The sequence below is a fragment of the Takifugu rubripes genome, chromosome 22 (assembly GCF_901000725.2).
Source record: "Takifugu rubripes chromosome 22, fTakRub1.2, whole genome shotgun sequence".
Taxonomy (NCBI): Eukaryota; Metazoa; Chordata; class Actinopteri; order Tetraodontiformes; family Tetraodontidae; genus Takifugu; species Takifugu rubripes.
The window spans coordinates 13,465,891-13,490,801 of NC_042306.1; the positions used below are offsets into that span (position 1 = coordinate 13,465,891).

At 51.8% G+C, this 24,911-nt stretch overlaps 1 protein-coding gene across 2 annotated transcripts in view; it reads left to right on the forward strand.

Annotated features, from left to right (window-relative positions):
* cdh24b (cadherin 24, type 2b) overlaps positions 1 to 16,984 on the forward strand; it is a 106,428-nt gene extending 89,444 nt beyond the window's left edge. For both annotated transcript variants that reach the window (XM_029831236.1, XM_029831235.1), the window contains 8 exons: positions 4,713 to 4,969; positions 5,430 to 5,566; positions 7,504 to 7,625; positions 8,822 to 8,939; positions 10,469 to 10,789; positions 11,962 to 12,169; positions 13,175 to 13,652; positions 14,465 to 16,984. In XM_029831236.1, the coding sequence (XP_029687096.1) occupies positions 4,713 to 4,969; positions 5,430 to 5,566; positions 7,504 to 7,625; positions 8,822 to 8,939; positions 10,469 to 10,789; positions 11,962 to 12,169; positions 13,175 to 13,652; positions 14,465 to 15,421 (2,598 nt within the window). In that variant the 3' untranslated portion in view covers positions 15,422 to 16,984. The remainder of the gene's footprint in view (positions 1 to 4,712; positions 4,970 to 5,429; positions 5,567 to 7,503; positions 7,626 to 8,821; positions 8,940 to 10,468; positions 10,790 to 11,961; positions 12,170 to 13,174; positions 13,653 to 14,464) is intronic.
* Positions 16,985 to 24,911: the final 7,927 nt, after the last annotated feature.

A 24,911-nucleotide genomic window follows, 5' to 3' on the forward strand; every position in this document is an offset into this window, starting at 1 on the left:
TGTGCCACCTGTTTGAGACGCTCTCCGGCCGACTCTCTGTCGAACAGGGACGCATTACAGTTACGATTTGACTCGATATCAATCAGCACTTCTGTTCGGCGTCCAACCCGGCGCCATTTGTTGCGGCCTTTATTTCACTTTTGATTTATGTTCTGTCCGGTTCCCCCTTTCTTTGGCCAGCCTGAACCCTGACATTTACCGATAGCTGTTTTTTTTCCCCCCCGTCGCTTTGAGCCTCAGTGTGTTTTGATTGTGAGAGCGACGATAAGCACTGATGCAGAAAAAAAACTAAAAAACAACCGCTTCGACACAAACTGAGATAATGGACTGGCTTTCATACACCTCATTAGACGTGTGTTTATATATATATATGCGTGTGTGTGTGTGTGTGTGTGTGTGTGTGTGTGTGTGTGGATTGATTCTGTAGATCCAACACAGGAAACATCAGGTTTTTTGGGGTAGCTCTGAGCCGTATAAACCTGCTCATTGTGCGTCTTTTCGTGCCGTTTACCTGAGCTACAAGCTAGCTCATGCATGTGTCGGTGTGCCGTTATTATTTCCATATGCTCTCACTTAAAACGGCCGGCTAATCCTCGGTCACACGCCAGCAGCGCGCCCAGGATTATCTGTGTTTGTTTTCTCACATGAAGAGAGAGATTGTGCTAATCTCCTCGGAGGGAGCGAGGGATAGAGGGAGGCGGGGGAGAGAGACCAATGTCTTGCCCAGAATTTGGGTGGAAAAGAAATAAGATGGAAGACAAGAGAGGAGAGAGAGAGGGAGGGGGTTAAAAGAAGCTCTTTCTGGCAGCTCTGGTTCTGTCCGGAGACAAATGGGATGTCTGATCTTGATTAAATATGCAGAAAATCAAGGGAGACGTCAAGCTGGCGACCGCAGCAGGACGGGAACGCGCTTTAATGCCTTCACACGGGGTCTTTACTCAACCCATATTTGTAAATTGTGTAAATCACAGAGCGACAGAGGAGAGGCAACATCTCGTCCTGCTGGGCTGTGCCTACACACACGTGCTCAACTAGTGCGCATCGCTCTAGCAGGTCCGGCTAATTAATTAGAAAAATTGAAAGAGATGTTTTTGAAAATAAATTTGAATTTCAACACGGCCTGTCAGAGCAACTAGTGTGTGTGTGTGTGTGTGTGGCATTTGTTGACTGGCCGTCACATTAACTGGTTTAGCCTGTGTTTCGCGGCAAGCCTCCATATTTGAATCGTGGAATATGTCTCCACGTTAATATGCTGTTTGATTAAGCTTATGTAAATATTGAATCTGTCTTTTTGTCCCGAGTGGTGAGGATAAAGCGTTGAGAGGAACAGATGCTAATAGAATTAATTGTTTATTTGTGTTGTCCTGTCAAACTCCACACCAGCGCGCGTTAGCTCGCGGTGCTGGATGTTAGCTAGCTTTGACAGCAAATATTTTGTAATGCCTGTTTCTGACATCGGTGTTCATGATACGGATCATATCTGGCTGTGTATTAAGCAGAGCAATGCATGGCTGCGTCGACAAGCTCCACTTCACTGATTGGCTTCAAATTCACAAAAACAATCAATGATGAACCTCCGGTCTATATTGTGAGGCAACATGGTGCGTGAATTTAAAAATTAAATCAAGCTTCCAGACTGTGAGCATGAATAATTGAAAGCAGGCACCAGAAGCGCTGGCTATCCTTGTGAGCTGATGCTTTACTGCAGGGGTCAGAAGCTTTTTGAAATGGAGAGCCCTCGTGCTTTGGTTCAAAATGCTGCTTAACACTTGGAAGCTTTAAAAAGAAGAGTTTCAAAACTGGAGGAACAAATCTAAAGTCTTCCACTTAGAAGGCCTGTCATGCCATAACTTCAGTGAGCGGAGACTTTATTTGAACCGCTACTCTGGAAAGGCAGGCAGGATGAAGACACGTGGGAGGGGATTCTGGGAAATGTTGGCAAAGGGAAGCACTGCCAGTGTAAATGAAACAGCTCAAAATGGCTGATTGAACAACGCTGCATATTTCCAGTCGGCCGGTGAATGGCAAGCACCGTGCCAGTTGTGGGTCGCGTGCCTCAGGTTGCTGACCACCAGCCCGTGACCTCCACCCGCTTTTGAGGTCATCTCATGTTTTTAACAAGTCTCCCGAGGCCTCGCTAGGCTGTAATGAGGCATTCAGCTGTGTCTGCTGTGTCTGTGAATGTGCACGTTGCCTTTTAATCCAACTGAAAGGGACTGAAAGCGCGCGCACGGCTGCTCCCCGTCGCGTTAACGACAGTCAGGAGTTACATGGAGACATCTCTGAACTCAGCGTTTAAAGGCTGGTGTGTTAGCGCCCCCCAATCTTCATCCCTTGTTCTCAGAGGGATTAAAAAGTCCTTTAATGATAAGAGTTATATAAGATTTTTACTCTTCCGTGTAATGTGGAATCAGTAATGTGCAGTCGGAGCATGACCAGAGACTCAACATGTGCTGCAAGGAGCGAGAGAAAGCATGCTGGAGATATACAGAGGCGCCGCCTGAATTAATTAGGAGGCTTTAAAAAAGCAGGAAAATCTCCTCGTTATGTCTTTACTGCTGCCGAATTGATGATGCATTAATATTCCTGACAGTTCCAGTGGGATCAGGTCAACCACAGCCCAGCTTAACGTCTTCTTTCACAGTCTGAGCTGAAAACAGTTGGTGTTGATGAGAACGCGGCCGGCCGTCAGTCCCGCGGCGCTTTTTCAGCTGTCAGCAGTCGGCAATGAGCTTTTACTCACGAGTCAGGAAGTGAGATGCTGAGTAACTGAAGTGGCGTTTAAGTGCGACGTGGACACGTGAGCGTCGGTGACGTTGCCCTTCAGCACTGCAGGAGAAGAAGCAACACAGGACGGCGATGAGAGTGTGTGTGTTATAGTTTGTGCTGCGTCACACACAACCTGGGGGGGGGGGGGGGGGGGCAGAGGTGGGTGATGGAGTGTGTGAGGTGGCGGAGGAGGAGAAGGAACGCGGTTGATGGAGTGTTGGATGAAGAGAAGGTGATGAGTGTGCGCTCGCTGCGTAAGTGACACCTCTCCTCCTCAGACGGATCACCTGTGACGCGCGCACACACACACGCACACACACTCACACACACACACACACACACACACAGGCACAGACTGTTCCATCTGGATCCCTGGACATTTCACCTGCTGTTTTTCCTGAGGGGGGAAAAGAAGAAAAGCAAAAATCGAACACAATTCTTCTTCAAAAACGCTGAATTCCACCAGAAGACTTTGTGGTTTATTGTGGGGGGAACAACAGGTCCATCGTCGCTAATGCAGCACTTTCCTGCGACATTCCAGCTACGGTGGAGCTCCTGTAACATCCCACTGGAGCTGTAATTTGACTCTTGAGTCTTTTCAAATTCTGGAACCCTGGATTATGTTGGCAGAACATCAGGAACATCTTCCCTGGAACATTCCAGCCATTGTCTCTTTTGCACGGTGTGTAAATGGCTGCACCATCTCGCTGTTACCTTTGGCCGAAAATGAAGCCCAAAAAAACCACGTTTAACGTACCGGTTTGATTCCGGGGACAGCTGGTGACCGCCGGCTCCTCCAGCACAGCCTGGAGAGCCTGGAGATTATTAACTCCAGCCTGAGTCTCTGTGCCAATCATGGTGAAATGAGTTGTGGGCACCAGGACACACAGGCTGACAGGATCTGAGAACATCATAAATGAGCCTCTCTCTCACACACACACACACACACACGAACACACACGCACACCACACACACACACACACACACACACACACACATACACGCTTTCATTCTGCAGAGATGATTGAATTTAGAAAAGCAACATGTCTGTCAGGTATATTGTGTGTGTGTGGAGCGTGGCGTGGCGGGAGCGTGGCGGGAGCGTGGCGTGGCGGGAGCGTGGCGTGTCGGGAGCGTGGCGGGAGCGTGGCGTGGCGGGAGCGTGTCGGGAGCGTGGCGTGCCGGGAGCGTGGCGTCAAATAGGCTTCATAACTCAGCAGTCATAAACAACCACTGGGGCCTGAGCCCCCATCCCAAATGAAATCTGCTCTAGCTGTGTCGATCCGATGATAAAAAAGGGAGCACGTCTCGCAGGCTTTGGTGTCCGCCGAGATGAAAAATACGGGAGACGGCTTCTGTGAAACGGCGCCGGTCTTTGTTTCCAATTTCCTCATACAGAAATGTTTGTTCGTGCATTCATTTGTCAACACTTCAGAGAAACGGCTGGTTTATAACAGCCGAATCATTCAAATGCACCCAAAACCAGAGCCGCTGGGTGTTTCAGGAGCGCCGCGGCACATTCTACCCCCCAGACATCAGCTAGCTGCCAGAAATGAGCCAACAGGCTGGCGGTTAGCTAACACGGCGCTGGTTCAGGCCAAATACCCGGACTGACTCCTTATAAAGGCAACTACCAGCACGTCAGCGTGCAGCGTTAGCTCCTTTGGTGTTAGCAAAGTAATAATATCCGCCAACAGCTCTGAAGAGTGTCAGAACACTACAAGGTCACCGTTTCCTTGACAACACAGCAAACCCCCAAGACCCCACCCACAACCACGCCATCTCCAATCCACGCACGATGGATCTGTTCCCCTCTGAGAGCCTTCATCTGGTTCTGATGTGTCATTTTGTGCAGCTCTATCAAATCTGGTCTGGGATCAGATGGTATCGGATCGGGTCAGAGCCTTTTGTCTACAAATTTCCCGCCTTCTGTCTCTCCCAGGCTGTGGACTACGAGAGCAGGAGCTCGTACTCTTTCTCCGTGGAGGTGCTCAACCCCATCGTGGATCCGCGCTTCTTGCGGCGAGGCCCGTTCAAGGACCGGGCCTCCATCAGAGTGGCAGTGCTGGACGCGGACGAGCCCCCGAGGTTTGCACGAGCCCGATACCACATGGACGTGTCGGAAAACTGCCCGCCGGCCTGCACGGTGGGCAGGGTCAGCGCCGTGGACCCGGATACGGGTCTGACTAACAATATCAGGTGCGTCAGATCCCAGTACCGTGAAGTCAGATTAAGCTACCGATGCCGCGCAACTTTGTGCGATATCTTAGCGCTACGCTGCCGAGCGTTAGCCGTTTTATCGCTGTTTTCATTAACGGCGGGAGATTGTTCAGCGCTTTTGGCTGTAACGGCCTAAAGAAAAGCGTATCCCAATTAGCAGCGGCGCTGAGAGCGGGTGTGCGGGGGCGGTTTGGTGGTGGCTATACTCACGGAGATATTTAGATAATCAAAGGCACTTCAAAAGAGCTTCTATCTGCCGCGATAATCTCTGTATATTAAATCTTTGGCCATTTGAATGTAGACTTCCTTATCGCTGCCTCACACACTCGCCCTGCCTGCTCCTTTTATTCCGCCTCCCACCGCCTTCGCTGCGTGCTCCTTCCTTTACTCTCCGCTTTGCTGCTTTCTCACTTTCTTTACCTTCTTTGCCCATTTCTAGGTTCTCCATTGATCCTCAGTCAGACCCAGAGGCTCTGTTCCGCATCGCCCCCGACGCCGGCCTCATCACCACGGCCATGGAACTGGACCGGGAGCGGGAGCACTGGCACAACATCACTGTCATCGCCACACAGAGGGGTCAGTCAGCCGTCGTACAGCACATCGATCCAGGCTGGTCATTACCGCCGGCCCGCTAGATTAGCTAAAATCCTTGGGTGAGCCTTTCGCTCTGCTGTCACCTGCACCCACTCTTGAGCAGAACGGTGGAAGAGGTTTAAGCTGCCCGGAGAACAGCGGAATTCACTGCCGCTTCGGACTCGATTCACGAAGCAGAGAAAGGAACGCCGTTTGGCTCCGCCCAGCGGTCCCTATAGCACGGCGATCCGTCCTTGAAAGGGTCCAAAATGTCTTGCTCGAAACAACTTCCTGTTTTCCAAAGGAGGACTCTTGTTCTCAGGTTTGGTGGGTAAATGGAAAACCGGCGTGCTGGATTCCCTCCCCATCGCGGGGCTGTTCTGTCAACTGTTATCTCCGAGGTCGAGAATCAGCTCTTAGACGTGTCGAGCGTGTTTATCGATAATGCCAAAAATATCATCGCTGTTTGAGGAGCCGCCTGAAGCTCCGAGCACGGCCGTGACACGGCGGATGGCGGAGAACACCCCAATCCTCGGGGGGCCGGAGAAAATGCTCCTTTTCAGTCCTACCAGGTAGACATCGCGTTCACCTGGGATCCCAAAATTCCTTAGAGGATTCCTTTTCCTCCTGCTAGGACAGAAACGCCAGCTCGTCCGCCGCCCTTGAGGATTGGAAAAACGTGGAGGATGATGGCACAAAGAGAAGCCTGACTAGCTTCTCCAGCGTTAGCGAGGCCACATGATCACGTTTCTTGGGTGTGGCACGGCTCTGGAATATTTAGGAATTTTAATATTCTCGCTACTGCTGCCTCTGTTGGGTCCGCAAAGACCGAATATTTAAGCCTGGGAGTGATTTTCCTGTCCCCAGGCTGCAGATGTCAGTCCATTTAATTAGCTAAATAAACTGCTCGGGATGAATTCAGCCAAATATTGATAGCTGATATGTTTGTCAAACCTCTCAGGCCGGGTGTTTATTTTTAAAATGACTGTTTCCCAGGCTAAAACGTGGCTTTGTCATCTTTGGCAGGTCAAAGATGACGTGCTGGAAAACCTCAATTACCAGGTTATGGCCGTCTGAAGGCATCGTGACGCTTTTTTGACGCGTTTTTCCCGTCAGGCCTGGTTGCCTAAACGTTACCGCCGGGTGCAGCAGCGTTGTTAGCGCCATGGGGGCGCCACAGTCAGCGCCGGGCTCGAGTAATGAGCTACTAACCAGAGCGTGTGAGCTTGTGTTGACACGAAGAACAGGGGGAACCCTGCGTGGCCCACGGACAGGCCGGCCCGGCCCGGTGGCGTTACGGCGAGAGCTAATTTCCGGCTCAACGGTGGGAACCAGCCGCTGTCCTCCGTGAGGACACGCGTGCATATGTTGGCACGCCAGCGCACGCCTTTTTGAAGGCTGGATTGTGCCAGCGTTGCAGAAAAGCAGCCTAAAAAGGCCCAGTGGTGAATTTAAGCTGGGAACGCGTCTCTGTGAGAACTTCATGTTGGAGGGTGCATCCAAGTGAATCGGATGTGGGAGACCCTCTGCCAATCCATTTAAACTGCACCCTTGTGCAACTGCATGCAGATTGCCTCTATTCAACAACCCTCCTCTGCTCCCTCTGGTTTTTTCTTCCTTTATGACAAACATACACACACGTGCACGCACACTTAAAGCCGTTAAACGCCGCGCCTAAAAGTGGAACAGTTTGATGTTGAAAAATCCCCGACATCAGTCATCCTCCAGCTGGGAGGCTGCTGGCTCTCACGAGCCAAATGAAAGCGCATGTTTAGCCAGTTGTGCGGCGGCTGACGTAAGACGGGCGCCATCGAATCGCCCTCAGTGATGGCCGGGACATTTAATCTGGCCCGGCGGGGCCCAGACGCACACCTCGTTGGGTGTCTGTGCAGCACCAGCGACTGTGTGCGACTCTGTTCTTAGCTGCCTGTTTCTTCCAGACAACCCCAGCCAGGTGTCCAGAGTGGTGGTGGCCATCGAGACGTTGGACCTGAACGACAACGCCCCCGAACTGGACCGGCAGTACACCACGGCCATGTGCGACTCGTCCTCCGTGGGTCAGGTCAGTACGAGGCCTTCCCCGCTCTCCAGGCTGGAGTTTCAACCTCCAGGCGTGAATGCGGGTTGTTAGTCTCGCCTATACGTTTTTCCTCCCGGAACCGGCTTTTGTCCCGACAACAATGGGACCCTCCCGGTCCAGATTGATCCAGACTTTTGGCGCTTTTCCACCGCCGCGACTTAAAAAATAAATAAATAGCGGAGCTGACGAACAGCCATTGTCATCGCTCCGCTTTTGTTTCCACGCGACGGAGTCCGGGACTAAATCGAAAACTCTCGTTTCGAGGCTTGTCAGCGGGGCCGGAGGTTGTAATTCATCAGAAAGATGCAAAAGGAGCGAGTGACACGGTGCTTCAGGTGTTCGGAACGCTCCGGAACAGCTTCACTGCTCCCGCTTCTGATTTGTTATTTTTATCTTAGACACCCGGGTTGGAAAGGAAGGAAGGACGGGCTCATCCCAGCCGAGGGAGGAGGCGCTCTGTGGGCTCCTGCTCTGCATTTACACATATTTAACATGTGGTTAAAGATGCAACTTTCCAACTTTTGACCCCCCACCTCCTTCCAGCCTCCCTGTCCCACGCTGGCTCCTCCATCATAAGTCGGTATCGCGGCCCATCTGTTCCTTCTGCTGGCGTTCCCGTCGCTCCGCTTGCGTCTCTGCCGCGCCGCTAAGTCTGTGATTCTTTGGCAGCGCCCTTGATTTGTTTTTCCTGTGACGTCTCGTGTCCTCTGTTGTGCGGGAGGCGTTCGCAGACGTGGGATTACGATGGCTCGGGAGGCGGCGAGGTCACGCAGGAAGTGTCCGGTCGTCCTGAAGCTGGCAGGCGGACGCTTCCCTGAGTGGTGGACTGATCTCCGTCATTAAGCAGAAACTGGTCGCCAGCTCTGACTGCAGGAGATTATTTTCCAGTAATTTGCGTCGGTTAGCGCCGCGCACGCTTCCAGATGCTACTGCTAATGAAAAGCCGCCTGCGCTGTGTTCTTAAAAGGAGATTAATGTCCGATTGGTCATTTAGTGTGAGTATCAGACGCAGTTCACTGGTGTCTCCGTACTAATCGGCAGGCTTGTTTTGATTCTGTTCACGCTTTTGGAGCTAAAAGCACAACCATCTTCTGTTCCCTCTCTCTCACACACACACACACACACGCACACACACCCCTCCCTGACCCTCCTCTGCTCTCTCTATCTCTGTGTTTCAGGTGGTGCAGGTGTTGCGGGCGATTGATAGAGATGAGGGAGGCAATGACAGCACCGTGTATTTCAGCATCCCCCCAGACTCCAGCGTTGCCCTCAACTTCAGCGTCAGGGACAGCGGCGGTAGGAGCTCAATCTTCCCGTTTAGCGCATATCTCTTAATTCCCCCTTTTCCTGCTCAGGCGCTCAACTGTTTATTTCCCTCTCCGTAAAGGCGCTTAATCCCACATTTTCTTCCCGTCTCTCTGTTGCCGGCATCATCTTTCACTCCCAAAATCCTCTGCATCTTCTACATTCCTTTCTGCCGCCCACCCTTCCTGTCTCTGCCCGTCTATATTTCCATCCATCTCCCAACTCTGCTGGCTTCTTTGTTTTGCTTTGGCGTCCTCCTCTTCTTCATTCACCCTCTCGCACTCCTCACACACACACACACACACACACACACACACACACACACACATGCACGCAAAGAGAAACATACTTACATTTGCAATGAAAAGCTTTTGAAGAAAACAGAGCTACTTATTTAATTCATGTCAGTGAAATTGGATTTAGCCATTTAGCATTTCTGCCGAGCCTTCTATCTTTCTGTCCTGCGTTCCTTTATCCTCCTCACCACACACACACACACACACACACACACACGTGTGTGGATGGAGTCAGCGTACACGCCCCAGCCACTCGTGCACATTTATCCGGCTACTCCGTGGAGCAGCGTCACGCCCTAATGGAAAGAATTCCAGCTTTTGCCAGGTCAGGTCGGATGAGATGGATGTTGACGCGGCGTTTCTGATGTTAGTGACTGTTTTGGCGTTTAGACCAGGTCCTCCGCTTCGTTACCTGGAGACAAAAGCAGCCGGTGAAAGGTCAGAAGTCGTCATCAGGCTGAAAAAAGATTAACCGAAATACATGAAACGATTAGGAGTGACTTCACTCTTCGTCCCGCCAGGCTGGAGGCGCACACCACGCTAACCAAACAGCGCCCCTTGATGGACGGATTGGACCAGACGCTGCTTCAGATTCTTTCTTTTTTCATTCATTAGCTAAAAATATTATTTCGAGTCATGTTTCGCTGCCTTCACAGCTCATTACATGCTGAATAAATGTTTTTCTCACAGCCTCCGCGTAAACTGTGGCGTGAGCGTCTAAAAATAAGTCCCACGCAGTCGCGTCACAGCTCCCTCTGAAAGGAAAGATTAGTCAGATCGCCGGGCACAATCAGCCGATGCTGTTAACACATATGTGGGGGGAGCACGGAAACAAACACACCGATATGGGTGTGAAGCGTCGGGGCAGGGCCGCAGTCAGACGCATGTACGGTAATTGCCCCAGTTTTGAAAGTTTAACGGACTTTTTGTGTAAGTAGTCAAGTCGGAGCCATTAATCATGGCGAGCGGTCGCAGCAGACAGCAGGATAAACTCCAAATGAGACCCTCTGTAGTGGCTCCATCCAGTTTGTGCAAATTAGCGTCACCGTAACTGTGGACAGAAACGGCCAAATTAAAGGAAATGAGGAATGAAAGGGTAATAAGGGAACAGCGCGGCCACCAAAGGTAAATTCTGCCTCGGTCCACATTAATCATCAGTCTACGAATGAGGGAAAGACCTGGAGCGTCCTGTTAACAGAGGCTAAATTATGAATCTTCCTCCAGGCCCCACGGCCAGCCTGGTGCTGCTGTCCCAGCTCCAGCCTCTGTCCCGCTCGGCGTCCTCCAGCCACACGCTCTTCGTACCGCTGGTCCTGAGGGACGGGACGTCGGGGCTCACCAGCACCGGCACGGTCACCGTGTCCGTCTGCCCCTGCCTGAGAGGAGGGGCGCGTGCCGAGGAGAAGGAGAAGGACAAACAGACGGAGGGAGAGTGGGACTGGGAGCGGGAGGCGGTGTGTCTCCCTCAGCAGTCCACGCTGCCCTCCCCAGGGCTCAGCACGGCCGCCCTGCTCGCCATCCTGGCCTGCGTGGCGACGCTCCTGGGTAAACACCAACACAACATCAGTCTGGCTGCAGCGAGAATGTTATACAACAGATAGAACGCATGTAAATGTCTTGAATTACACATGTGCACCCGTGTTATTTACACGTCGACACGTTTTCCTGCCTGTGAAAGAGGTTAATGATAATCTACAGATAGAGAAAGAGATGAGTAAATAATGTTTAGGGCTGTTTACCCTCCACCAGCTCCCTGGATGCTTCATCTGCATATGAAAATAACAAAGCAGCAGCGTAAATATTTCTCTCACTCGCAGCTCGATCGTGGGGTTTACTCTCACTTTCCTCTGGCAAGGTCGCCGCTAATCACTTCTAAAACAACAAATCGGGCCGATCGTGCAGGCCGGCTCGTTTTTGGTGTGTGTTTTTTTTGATAGCCGCATAATAAAATGCGTGCGACACCTTTGCTGGATCTCAAGAGGCTAAATTGGATGAGCCGGAGGCGCGGAGCGGCGTGGTTGTCATTTCCAGCCAGTCTGCCGGATCAGTATTCATGCCCTGCTGATAGGTGGCATTATCACTCCGCTGAAGACCAGCTCGGTCATGAAAGGGGCTCAACGGGGCGTGAAGGTGATCGAGCAGGGCTGCTTTGTGAGGTTTAGAGTTCAGTTCAGTGGAGGTCTTAACCAGACCGGCAGCAGCTTCAGACAGCTTTTAGAAACGTCTGTGTTGCGTTTCCGTCATGAAAGCCCGGAGCTGCTGCCGAGGGAGGGAAAACACCATCCGTCTGATTCACGTGAGTTTGATCAGCCCGTCCGGGGATTATTGACGGCGGCGTGTGCAGCGATCGCCGCCGCCGCCGCCGCCGCCTGGATGTAAATAAACCTGGATGTGGTCCAGAAAAGGTGGTTTTCATCCAAGCAGACTTGCTCTGTTTTCCCCTCTCCGCCTCTTGTGCTGAGAATATTAATAAAAGGTCTCGGGACAGCGGAGTGTCCATTTCCCTGACTGGAGGCGTGACAGGATAAAGCAGCTTTCTAAACAAATAATTCTTCTGTCTGTTTTTGTCCCTGTGTCACACCTCTTTGTCTGCCTGAAATTTCCTCCCTCGCTCTCTCTTCATCCTTTATTTCCCCTGTGATTTCTGCCCCTTTCCCCTCTCTTCATCATTCTTTTTCCAATTTCCAATATCCATTGTTGCCGCCGCCGCTCGGCAGCGGTGAGTGCCCTCTCATTGTCGCTGCGGCGTCAGAAGCGGGACTCGCTGTCGCCGCTGGAGGAGGATGACGTGCGCGAGAACATCATAACGTATGACGACGAGGGCGGGGGCGAGGCCGACACCGCTGCCTTTGACATCGCGGCGCTGCAGAGCGCCCCGCACAGCTCGCGCTCGCGGGGCTATCGCACATTAGACAGCAGGAACGTGTGAGTGCACAGATGGGGAGTGTGTTTACTTGCTAAATGTGACACCTCGTTGCTTGTTTGAGAGGAACGGGGACAAACGTACACCTTCAGAATAAAAGCGCCTGTTTCAGTGATCAGGTCGCGTCCAGCCACCAGTCTCATTTAGTCGCCCCAGCTCCTCTGAGACTCTGGTCCGCTCATGTGGTTGGAACCTCAATACGTTCTGCTACATCCACACTCGTTTGATGTGCTCATGAAACATTTTTGTTGCCTTTGGACTAATAATTAGCTCAGATGTATATTCATTCACGCCATATGGAGGCCATACACAAGTACAAAGGATCCTTTTAGTGGGAATCGAAATTGCCTCCCGTGGAGGTGGACACAGACGCGTTCTAAAACGAACGCAATCCGGCGCAACCCCCTCGCAACCAACGCTACCTTTGTGAAGGTTTTGTTTGCGCTAAGGGCAATGCTAACTTTTTGGCTGTACGTCGAGTTTTAGCCGTTGTGCAGGTTCATACCAGGTCACGAGTTCCCTCAAGTTACCTGCAAAGCTACAGCAGATGAGATTATCTGTCATTTCTCTAGGAGAATGTTTCTGAATTATTAAATGTCTGCAGTTTGTGGTTTTCTTTCTCAACGTTGAAGCAAAATCGACCCTCTTTTCTGATAATTTATGTTTAAGCTGAATTGTCTTCGCACCACCATAAGCTACAGGTCCCCCAGCAAAAACAGACCCGAAAACCTGTCAGAGAAAGAGTGTTAGCAACAATAAGAAGTGATGAAACAGTGTGAAACACGCAGCGTTGCTGCGCTCCCCCCCTGGATGTGGGAGTAGTGTTGTCGGAATCAAGCTGGCGATGTCCAGAAATACATTTTTAACGATTTAAGGAGCAACAACATCCGACTTTAAAGTGGCTCTGGCAGAGGCAGATATCTCACTGCACAATTGAAGACGCAACAAACAGGAAACCGTCAATTCCACCCATGTAATTTAATCATTTGTGCCCTCATGCTTTGCAGACGTTACGCCCTTCGCACTCAGGACAAGTGTCCCACCTACAGCTGGGCTCAGAACCCGGCTGTGGAGTTCACAGCAGCAGGGGGGCCCCTTTATGGACGCCTCTGCTACAGCAGCCACACTCTACCTGTCCTCCGTCGCACCCCAGGGGGGCCCTTTGAAGCCGGTCTGGCAGAGCTGGGCTACAGATTTCCCGGAGGCCAGCCGGACCACTCTTTGGTGATCCAGAATCAAGGGGCCATGGTGGGTCCGATGGAGTCTGGAGCTGTGTACGTGGCTCAGGCAGACCTCAGCAGTGGAAGCCGAACGGGAAGTCGCACGGGAAGCCGTGATGGGACGGCGCCCCAGAGCGCCTCGGACGGAGGGACGCCGAGGACCAGCGACAGCCAGGAAAGGGGGGGAGGAACGGGGACTGCGAGCAACTGTACAGAGGGCAGCAGCAGTCTGGACAAGATGAGCCACACCCAAGATATGGACTGGGTAAGGATTACCTAATCTAGTTGAGTCTAGGGATGGAGGGAGGGAGGGGGGGGAGGGAGGGATGGGTGGGTGGGAGGGAGGGAGGGGATGGGTGGGTGGGAGGGATGAGGGAGGGAGGGAGGGATGGGTGGGTGGGTGGGAGGGAGGGAGGGATGGATGGATGGAGGGATGGGTGGGTGGGAAGGAGGGATGGATGGAGGGATGGGTGGGAGGGGGGATGAGGGAGGGAGGGATGGATGGATGGAGGGATGGGTGGGTGGGAAGGAGGGATGGATGGATGGATGGGTGGGAGGGAGGGAGGGGGGGATGGATGGGTGATGATGACAGTTAATAGTTATTATTAAAATAATATATAATTAAAATATCCAATTGAAGTCAATAATTAAGTCCGATTTGTGGTGCAGTAACAAACATCTCAGCACGTTTACGGCCTTCTGATCGTTCGTTTTCTGTGTTTTGTTTCATTTATGAGGCCATTGAGAGACTCTCTGGCCCGTCCTTAATGCACTTTCCAAATATTTTATCTCTCCATCACGCCCCCTCCATCTCCCCCTCACAGTGCAGTGTTAGCTCATTTTAGTCTGGGATTAAGATCTGTGTTTTCCAACTCTGCTTCTCCTCCGCTGTGTCCTCCTCTCTTGTCCTCTCTTTCTTTTCCCCACCTTTCCTCCGTTTCCTCATCTCTCCTCTGTTACATATGATGTGTTATAAACGGCTCCCTTCGCCATTTGGTGTCACTGTAACCAAACCAGTTCCACACTCTACCCCAGTCCCGTTCTGAAACCAGTCGTGCTCGCCTACGTCCCCTCCAGGTGCAGTCCGAGACGCTACCCCGAGAGCACAACCTCGTCATGACGCGGTCCGGCTCCGTCATGGGCCCGGGTCCCGCCACAGGAGCCTGGGTGTGCGATTCGGCCACCCTCCCCATGATGGGACGCAGGGCCTCCCGTACTGGCTCGTCCCCAAAAGCCTCCAGCTCCGGCCAGGCTGAATCCAACAATGGCGGAGGAGCCGGTTCGGGGGGAGCAGGAGCAGCTGGAACTGACGGTGCAAACGGAGGCGCCTCAGATGGACAACAGCAGCCTGCAAGTGGACACAACTACGCTACCGTCCTGCAGGGGGAGGTATCGGGACAGAGGGACTATTCCGGCACTTTGGGGAGAGGAGGTCTGCAGATCGGGAGCAACTTTGTGGTGGCGAGGCAGGACAGGGAGGGCGGAGGGATATCGTCCGTTTACCCAGAGGCACCGGGCTTTACCGGGGAATGGCGTGACCGGGTGGGCATTGGGGGCTACATTTTGGGCAGGAGGGATATCACCCCGCAGATCTTCCCCTTCCCTGGGCAACCCCGGGGAACCTATGGGTTTGGGCCTGGATGGGTTCCAGGAATGGAGGCCGCAAGAGGGGCTCCAGGGAGCAGCGGCCCCTCCTTGGCATTGAGGGTGGGCGAGTTCCTACGTCTCCGTCTTGCCCAGGTCACCTTTGACCCCTCCCAGCCCCCGTACGACTCGGTGCAGGTGTACGGCCTGGAGGGCACAGGGTCACGGGCCGGCTCCCTCAGCTCCCTGGAGAGTGAAGGGGAGAAGGATACCGAGAAGGAGGAGTGGGGAACAGGGCTGGAGGAATGGGGTCCTCAGTTCCAGAAGTTAGCCCAGCTCTTCAAAGATAGGGAGAAAGAAAGGGAAGACAAGGAAAAGGTTGAAGAGACCGAGAAGAAAGAGGATCCAGAGGGAGGAGCGGAGCCAGCTGGAGAAGAGGGAAAAGACTGAGGGAGGATGAAAATGAAGCAAATAGGGGTAAAGGGGGTAAGAGTGGAACAGCGGGAAGAGGAAGATGATGAAAAGGCAACTAGAGTTGGAATAATGTGAAGAGAAGTTAAAGGAGAGAAAGATGAAGAGGCAAAGTAATAAAAAGAGACAGAGAAAAATGAGCCTGGGGAGGATGGAAAGTGCGAGGGCAGGGGGGGGAGTGATTGATGTAATTTAAAGCAATAAGTGTTGAAACGCTGATATGGTTGAGCACAGATACGCAGACAATGCCGAGGCTGCTCCGGCTCAGGGCGGCAACCATTTGTTAAAACGCCTCAGACAAAGAAAAACAACCCAAACATCTAAGATTTAATTCAGCTCCGCACAGACGGAGGAACAGCAGGAAACCGCACCGGAGGAGTTCCTTTGGGGGGGGAGAGGAGCACGCTCGTGTGTGTGAATATGGACACGGGAAGCATGCGTGGAGAACAAACAGGACAGGAAGTCAACAGGAGGAACAAACACTACGAAACTGAGACCCGGGGGGGTCGTAGGTGTGACGGGAGGGTGTATGTATAGCGATCCGGGTCCGTTTGAAGTGGCAGAAAAGTGAATTATTCAGCTCATTCAAGACTTTATTCCCACAAAATCCTGGAAATGATACCCCCCCCCCCCCAATCCCAGGAGGAAAACAGACACCCTGGAAGCGCCTCAAGGGCCACGCAGCCATCACCCCCCACCCCCGCTCCTGAGTTTAAGTGTCACTATGTTTACATTCACACACGGACTGATGAAACTCTGATTGTACTAAAGCGTCCTCACCCTTTCATATTCTGTCTGGATTAACGAGGTTTTTACCGAAGAAAGCTCCTATTTTTATTGCATTTCCCCCCTTTTCTCACATTGTGGATGCATGATTATTTTTTGGGGGGGGAAACAAAGAAATTAACAAAAAAAAAAAAAAGACTGAAAAGGCAATCAGTTCTACTTTGAACATTCTCACTGGCCAAATGAAGAAATAGAAATCCACATATGTAGTAGAATTATCCGGGGATGGACCCCCGCGGAGACTCCCAGCGTGTCCTTTTGGTTCCCGGTCATGAGGCAGATGGAATGCACTTTTCTACTGTGATGTTTAACGTTAGCCAATAAGTCAACGATGACCGTCGTTTTATAAGATGTCAGTTAAAGAAAAAGATGTCCGACTGTATGTAAAGTCTATATAAATGTAAATACCACTGAGTATTATTGCTAAAAGAGTGTACAAAATCAAAAATAGCTACAAAAATATACAAAAAAGAGCTTCTATGTCCAAATGGAACACTGTTGGGACTGTGTGTGACGTAGATTAGGAGCAGATTATCTGAGCTGGGTTCAGCACATCCATGAAGCGCCATCGTGTACTCGGATCGTGTCGGGGTGTGTTTCCGTGGCAGCTGAGACCGACGGGCGACCGACCCGCAGCCTCTGGCGGCGATTCTACGAGACGCCTCCGAACTCGCCTCTTCTGGCGAGGAAGCAATTTGATGAAAAGCCAACGGAGTGAGGAAAAAATCCCCCTAATAGGCACGCAACAAAAGTTCAGCCTCCCCCCCCTAAGATGTGGATTATTACGCCCCAAAAGTCAAATGGAATTCCTAATAAGTTTTCAGGGCCGTCCGCGTTGATACCAGCGCTCCGGCGCTCGGTTTTGGCCGTAAATACGATAAATGAACCCAAGAATGCGAGAGGACGGTTGGAAAATGGGAAAAGAGGAGGAAAGCAACCGGGAGAGAGAGCAGCATTCCTCCACCTCTCCTACACATTTAGATCCTGAGTGGAATGTTAGCTGGAGGTGGATCCATGAATGTACCTGGAGCAGACTGGGACCACAAATGGTGGTGTCACACAACAGCTCCTAAGAGCAGATTTCCAGATGATTTCCAGATGTTTACGGTGAATTATGAGAGAATTCCTGCAGGGGCTTTTTTTCCTCACACCTACGACATGAATGTGGACCCGTCTGGTGGCAGGAACGTCACCATTTATTCCCGGTTCAGTGTAAAATCCCACTCCAGCCGGCGGGGCGGTCCGCCTTATTCCTGCCGTCAACATCTGCTTCTGTCAACACCTGCGTAATCAGACAGGAAGTCCGGCCTCTCGGTGTCGGGACTCGAACCCGCGAACGCCTCCTTAGCTGAGCCACGGACAGATGTAACGCTGTGGGGTGCAGAACCTTGGGGTAAAATGGGTCACAGGTGTTATTCTTGGGCCTGGAGACCATTCCGAAGATCTGACAGGACACTGCGTCCAGCTTAAAGGACAATTCTGGTCAATGTTTACTATTTTAAACCCTGCAATTGTTGAGATCATTGACGGGAAAACAAGGTTTTCAGTCATTTATTCCCACTTTCTTCTGTGAAAGCACACAGAGGTGAATAAATCAGTTCTCCAAATGCGCCCGAACGCACCACAGAGCACTCTGCCCCCCCCCCCCCCGCTGGGTTTGAAGACATTGAAATCAGTTTTGATGGCGCGTCCGTGCCAACCATTGAGGCGGGCTGTCCCACTGCTGCCCGCCTAAAAACACCCACCGCTGCTTGGTCCTTATTCGTGGTGATCAAGGTCGACCTGTTCCACGCCGTGGACGCGCGTTTCCACGAGGTGTGTGTGAGATCTTATCTGCTGACATGGTGACGAGAGCTGAACACAACACAATCTAGTTCCAATCCCTCTTCTTTGAGCGGAGCCGTCGCTCATTTGGTTGCTGACATGAAACCTGGTGTCAACGTCACGTTGCAGCGGCGTGTGAGCGACAGCGGCGCCCCGTGGGTAATGATATGCGACCCGTTCTGACCTCCCGATTAGGCGGTTTATTCCAGATTGGCTCAAGATGTCGCGGCTCTGCTGATTGGTGGAGTTTCGGGTTTGGTTAAAGTCAAAGTGACGATTCTCCCCATTTGTCTAATTTCAGTGTCTGCAGGGCGGCAGAGGCCCAAACCGCTCGGCGGAGCTTATTATCCCGCGACAGAGCTCGCCAAATTGGTTCAATCAAAAGCATGATTAGCTAATTCAGTTGTTTTAAATGGAATAAAAGCCCTCAGACGAGGCCTCGCCACAGCTTTTGCTCTCACTTTAGACGAATTTAGTCCTGTTAGCTTGTCTACGTGACGTTAAATAGTTAGCGAGTGGCGCTGAGGGTCCAGAGCTGTGGACCCCCTTTGGTTCTGCACCCCCACCCCCCACCCCCCACCCATCAACTTCATGGCTTCTGCATGATGTTGATAGAATTCTACAACTGCGTGCTGAACAACGTGTATTTATTTCTGTTGTACTTTTAATTTTTGTAAATTTGAATAAAAAAGGAACTGTTTCTGAAGAGACGTGTCAGACCTGCTCTGTGTGTGTGTGTGTGTGTGTGTGTGTGTGTGTGTGTGTGTGTGTGTGTGTGTGTGTGATGTGCCGTGCAGTGCATACAAACGTGAACCATGTGAGCGTTTGGATGCGTCCTATCAAATTGGCTCTGCACTATTTCCAAACGGCGCTCGTGGGTCTTTGGCGCCGTGGGCGGCGGCATTGAGCAGGTTAATGAGAAGAATGTGTGTTCATGTGCACGTGCGCACGTGTGTGTGTGTGTGTGTTTACTTGTATTTGCTATGTATTGAGGACCAAATCAATCTTTCTACTAACAATGTGAGGACATTTTCGCTGGTCCCCACAACTTCAAAGGACTGATTGAGGGTTAAGACTTGGCTTGAAGGTTGGGCTGAGGTCAGAGGTCAGGAGCTGGGTCACCTGTCTCTGATGGTCCCCACAGAGACAGAAACACCAGGGTGTGTGTACGTGTGTACGAGCTTGTCTGGTCTGGTCTGATCCAGCCTGATCAGCTATGTGAGGTCAGGACCAGAGGACAGACCAAGAGTTCAGGCTGTGGTTGGAGCGGGAGGCTGCTCCGTTTCCACAGCGGCGCCGGGACAACGCCGGGCCTCCCGCGTCCCGCGGCCGCCGTCATGGCAACACCACGGATCGGGGAGATGCGCACCACTGCTGTGTGACTGTAAAAGCTGCTTAAAAAGATTTATTACAATAATCAAATATGAAGGAAGGGGGATTATTCTACATGATGGTTCAGGGAATGATCGCGTTAGCCGGAGCTGCGCTACATTACAGCGATCACACGCGCCCCGAGTCGGGGGGGGGGGCGACCTTATTAGCACTTTATATGCAAGTCTGATAAGTTATTACATTATTACGCAACACTCTGATCTTCCTCGTGACCTGAAGGCGGTCGGGAGCCTCTCTGACCTTCGAGGGAAGCGCGGCGACTTGTAGCGGACAAACGTTTGCATCGATTTACAACTCTTATATGTGCGTTTATCAGGCCGCCCGCAGCAACAACACCAGCGCAGCAGCGGAGGGGAGACGAGCCGTCAGAGGTGTCAATAATCACAGCAGCATAATTGATCGCTCCGCAGCGCAGCCGTGGAGCCGTGGAGCCGTGGAGCCGTGGAGGCCGCTGTCGGAGCCGTGGAGGCCGCTGTCGGAGCCGTGGAGGCCGCTCGCGTGGGAATCTGCCTATACGCTCAATTTAAGAGGTGTTTGTCACTGTAGGCGTAAATGAGTCATTATATCACAGGTCACATGACCGTGTGTGTGTGTGTGTGTGTGTGTGTGTGTGTGTGCAGCATTCTGAGGTGGGGGAGACAAGAATTAAGCGCTATAAGGTTAACCTCGCCAGGCAACTTCCTAGCTGTGTAAATATTTGAAAAAGCGTCCTTTCCCTCCGTCCTCCTCTCCTCCCCTCATCCCCTCTCCTCCCCTCGTCCCCTCTCCTCCCCTCGTCCCCTCTCCTCCCCTCCTCCTCTCCTCCCCTCGTCCTCCTCCCCTCGTCCCCTCTCCTCCTCTCCTCCCCTCGTCCCCTCTCCTCCTCTCCTCCCCTCGTCCCCTCTCCTCCCCTCTCCTCCTCTCCTCCCCTCGTCCCCTCGTCCCCTCTCCTCCCCTCGTCCCCTCTCCTCCCCTCGTCCCCCTCTCCTCCCCTCGTCCCCTCTCCTCCCCTCGTCCCCTCTCCTCCCCTCGTCCCCTGTCCTCCCCTCCTCCCCTCGTCCTCCTCTCCTCCCCTCCTCCCCTCTCCTCCCCTCGTCCCCTCTCCTCCCCTCGTCCCCTCTCCTCCCCTCCTCCTTCTCTCCTCCCCTCGTCCCCTCTCTTCCCCTCGTCCCCTCGTCCCCTCTCCTCCCCTCGTCCCCTCTCCTCCCCTCGTCCCCTCTCCTCCCCTCGTCCCCTCTCTTCCCCTCGTCCCTCTCCTCCCCTCGTCCCCTCTTCTCCCCTCGTCCCCTCTCCTCCCCTCGTCCCCTCTCCTCCTCATCCCTCTCTCTTCCCTCCATTCGCGCTTCCTCGCCAGCACATTTCGCTCTCAGAGCTCAGTGGCCCATTTAAAGTGGAAAATTAAATCTTCATTAACGATCTTAATTAGACTTCGATCTCCCCGTAGCGGAGCGACTGTGGATCCATAGTTTAAAGCTGGGTGGGACCTGCAGCAGGAGCTGGTTTCTGGTGGGGGGGGGATTAGTTGGGGGTAATTAGTGAAGTGGAACTTGAGGGTAAATTACAGGAGGTGTTTACACTGATGGTGGCACTGGGGATGGACGGGTGGGGGGAGCAGGTGGGTAATTAAACCGGTTTGCCGGTTGGACGCCGGGTCCAACGTGTCCCGGTGAGACGGCGCTCGTGGGTCTTTGGCGCCGTGGGCGGCGGCATTGAGCAGGTTAATGAGAAGGATGTTATTATTTGGAAATCTTTGCCTGGATGTGCCTCTTGTCTTGCTTCTGGGTGACATGGTGTTACTTGAGGCGACATAATCCCTCATCGCGCTTCCATAAGCACACAGCGTTCGCTTAATGCCAGACAGTAATCATTCAAAGACAGCGCTAAGCATGCAGCCTGCCATTTTCCCTCTCATCCCCGCTTCCATTCTACAGCTATTCAGCCGCTGTGTGTCGGCATTGGCCTCTACAATAAAGAAAAGACAATCAAGTCGCAGCACAATTAAACTCTCCCGACTCAAATGACGGGCAGAAAGTTTCCTGACTGGTTTCCACGTCTTCCTCTGGTGACGGATGTCTTGTCCCGGCGCGCAACTGCAGCTGTTAGCTTCCCAATCCAAATCCATCAATCTGCACTCCTCTTTAGGCCGAGCGGGAGAAGCCGTCGAGTTCAACCAGCCCGGAACCTCATTCGGGGACAGCAACTTGGCCAAGTCCCCCCCCCCAACCTCTAGAGGAATTCACTATTTGTTTAGCTGCCTCTGCGTCCTCATAGAGAGGGTAGAGATATAAGTAGCTGTGGTCTATTTCTAAACAGAGGGGGCAGGAGATAGGGGCCAGAACCTACATTTTATTTATCTGCTCACTTTCCCGGGAGCCCGGCTGGTGGAGCGGCGCGATGCTATCTGCTGTAATGCTGCGGCGGTGGCTCAGGGCTCAGGAGAGCGGCCTGTGGATGGATCAGCGTGTTCAGGTGGATTTGTGCCGAGGTGACAGACTCTATTTGCACAGCCGACGGCTGCAGACGGAGAGGAAAGGGAGAACATGATACCCAATTACAGACACACAAGAGGGAGAAAGGGGGAGTTAAGTGCGTTCATTAGTCCTCTGTGTCACACTGGTTAATCGTTCAAAGAAGCGAGCGGAATAACGAGTCGGGCCGGATGCAGCCGCTGTAGAGACACGCGGATGCATCCAGCTTTTGTCTCGTATTATCGTGCACACATCAGAGGAACAGGAACAGCCCCCGTGCTGCGAAGCACCAGCCGGGGCGACCCGCAGCCCACTCGCTTAATAGCAGCCGACACTTTAAAGTTGCCTGAATTCCCCAGTCGTCCAGCCGGAGCCGCGTCTCCACGCTGGAGCCTTCAAAAACAACCGCCACTAAGTAGATTGATTTTAAAAAAGAAAAGAAAGGTTTCTTTAGGAAAAAGATGTTTACAGAACCGGGCGTCTTTCTGTTGGTGTTTTATTTCCATATTGTCTTTTTGGTGCTTTTCTTTTCTGAAATCCTCCCTTTTATCCCGATTCTGCTCCGAGGTTCTGACAATGTAGGCCAGGGAACAACGCGCGGCGGCTCGTGCGGTGACGCAACATCCTGTACATTACTTCACTTATAATATTAATTTTCTATTTTTAGGCCTGCATTGTGTGTATATTCCAAGGATGAGGGAACATCCGTCCTCAGGCACCCGCAGCCGTTTGATCCAGCTCAAGAGACGGAATTTTCAAGAAGCGGCTAAATAATCCAGAAGGAAAACAGGAAGATAATGAAAGGAAAACCTTGGAAGTGGTTTATAACTGGGTCCTTCCAGTCAAAAAGAGTCAAACGTGTCCAACAGAGCCTGTGAGTTGAGCCTTTCTCTGCAGGTCAGGGACCGTCTGCAAATGTCTGCATTAGAGGAGCAGTGAAGGTCATGACCTCATTCTCCAGAGGTTAGCTTCATATATGTTATATATATATCGTTTAGTGATTATAGAAGAGTTCTGCCAGCTCGCTGCTGCTCCTCTCTGCTTAATGCACCACTCAGCATCATCACCCAATCTGTTGCCTCTAATTTCATAACCCATCCTTTGTGAAATATTTACCACTGCTGGGCTCTCGATAGCACATAATATATTAAACAGAGAGCAAAATAAGAATTTTACTGAAAACGATTTGACCGCTCGTGTATTTCCTTCACTCAAACAATGATGAAATATTTACTCCCAAACCAAGAATTCTGTTATAGTGATTGGCTTTAATTGGGTGTGTTTTTCAGAACTTAAGTGGCATCAAATTTGGAGCAAAAAGGTCTGTAAAAGAGCGAAGCATTTAGCTCTTTATTAATAATGAAGCACTGGTCAGTTTCAGTTATTGACTCCTCCAACAGACACCTTCAGCTCCCGCAGCCCCTCCTGCAGCTTTGGTTTGCCTCTACCGCCCCCTGCTGGCCGGACACCGCCATAACATTCAGAGGTCACCTGACGCTTCATCTGTCTCATCACAGGCACCTGGCGCAGAACCAGTAATAACGCCTGTCCTCATTAAACATCCTCCCGTCTCCAGCCTGCTTAAAGGGGGCCCAGGCTTCATCAGAAGGGCTGGGCTCATTGCTTCCTTGGGAAATTAGCACACAAAAAGAAAAAAAATAAATCAATTTAATTAAAATGCCAAACCAACTTTAACTCGCATTGTTGCTCTGAAGAAAGCGGCGCAGGTTGGAATGTTGAAAGAGCTGCACGTTGATGTCAGAGCTCCTGATGCTTGGGAGGGACGGCGGAAGGCGGAGAAGCTGCCATCCTGTTTTATTATTGGCCTGATGACTGTGTGACAGCGTCTATAAGATTATGGGAGCTTCAGCCTTTCCCGTAAACAGCCCATAAGCACCACAAAGACACCCATGAACGCCGTAATGTGGCGATTGTGCGTTTTTTCTGATTGAACACTCCATTTTTGCAGACAGGCTCCCACCAAGAAAGCGAGCTCAGAAATTGGGAAGAAACCTGCAAGTTTGGTTTCAGAGGGGGGGTTCAGGTGCTATGTTGCCTCTGTGAGCGGCCGTTTATGCAGCTTTTTGTGTAAATATGCAAAAAGAACCAACTGATTTGAAGAGCTGTGGTTCTGGGCCCTTCCAGAACCTTAAATGCGGCTCTGAACTTCTTCCATAAAGTTGTTGTTATTTGGATCCCTGATTCAAGGATCAGGTGCTGAACAACCCTGATCCTAAAGGCTGCTCTCTTCTGGCCAGCACATGATCAGATCAGCCCCCCTCCCCCACCCCGAAGCCTTCCAGTCAGCCATCTTTCACTCCCCCCATCCTTCACTCTCCTCTTCCCTCCCTCTTCGCCCCGTGGCCTCCGTCGGACTCCGTGATGGAGAGGATCAAGTCGGTTTCCTCGGGTGTTTTACAGGAAGACACACGATGTTTCTGACTCACCTGTTACGTTTGGGTTTGGGGGGGGGGGGGGTTAAAATTGCAGACATTTGCTGCCTTTTAAACAAAAACAAGACGACAAATGTCTCATTTGCATGGAAGAAGCCCCCCCCCCTCCCCTTTTTTCCTTCCACCTTCAGATTCTCTATTTTCTGACCTCTGGGGCTGCAGTAATTGCATTTTCCATATTAGACTCTATTCCAGCCAGGAGAGGTCAAGAGGGACTCCAGCATGAAAGGAGCTAAAGATAATATCCCGCCTGCTCTCCGGATAACACTTTCTTACATTTCAGACCCGGCTCGCTCCAATTTCCTCCTCTGATCGCAGACATCAGTCCCCTGCTGATGCAGCGGCAGAAAATATGAGACTGTTGTGGGTTTGCTTGTTTGTATGTGGAGGACTTTAAGAGCATGGTGGTGTGTGTGTGTGTGTGTGTGTGTGTGTGTGGGGGGGGGGGGGGTGGAGAAATGGCAGGAAGAAGAATCCATCAGCTGCTGTTAGTTTGTGTGGGATAACAGGAGCTCCGAACATGATAGAGACACATCCTGGTTTAATTAATGGAACGATGGAGGACAA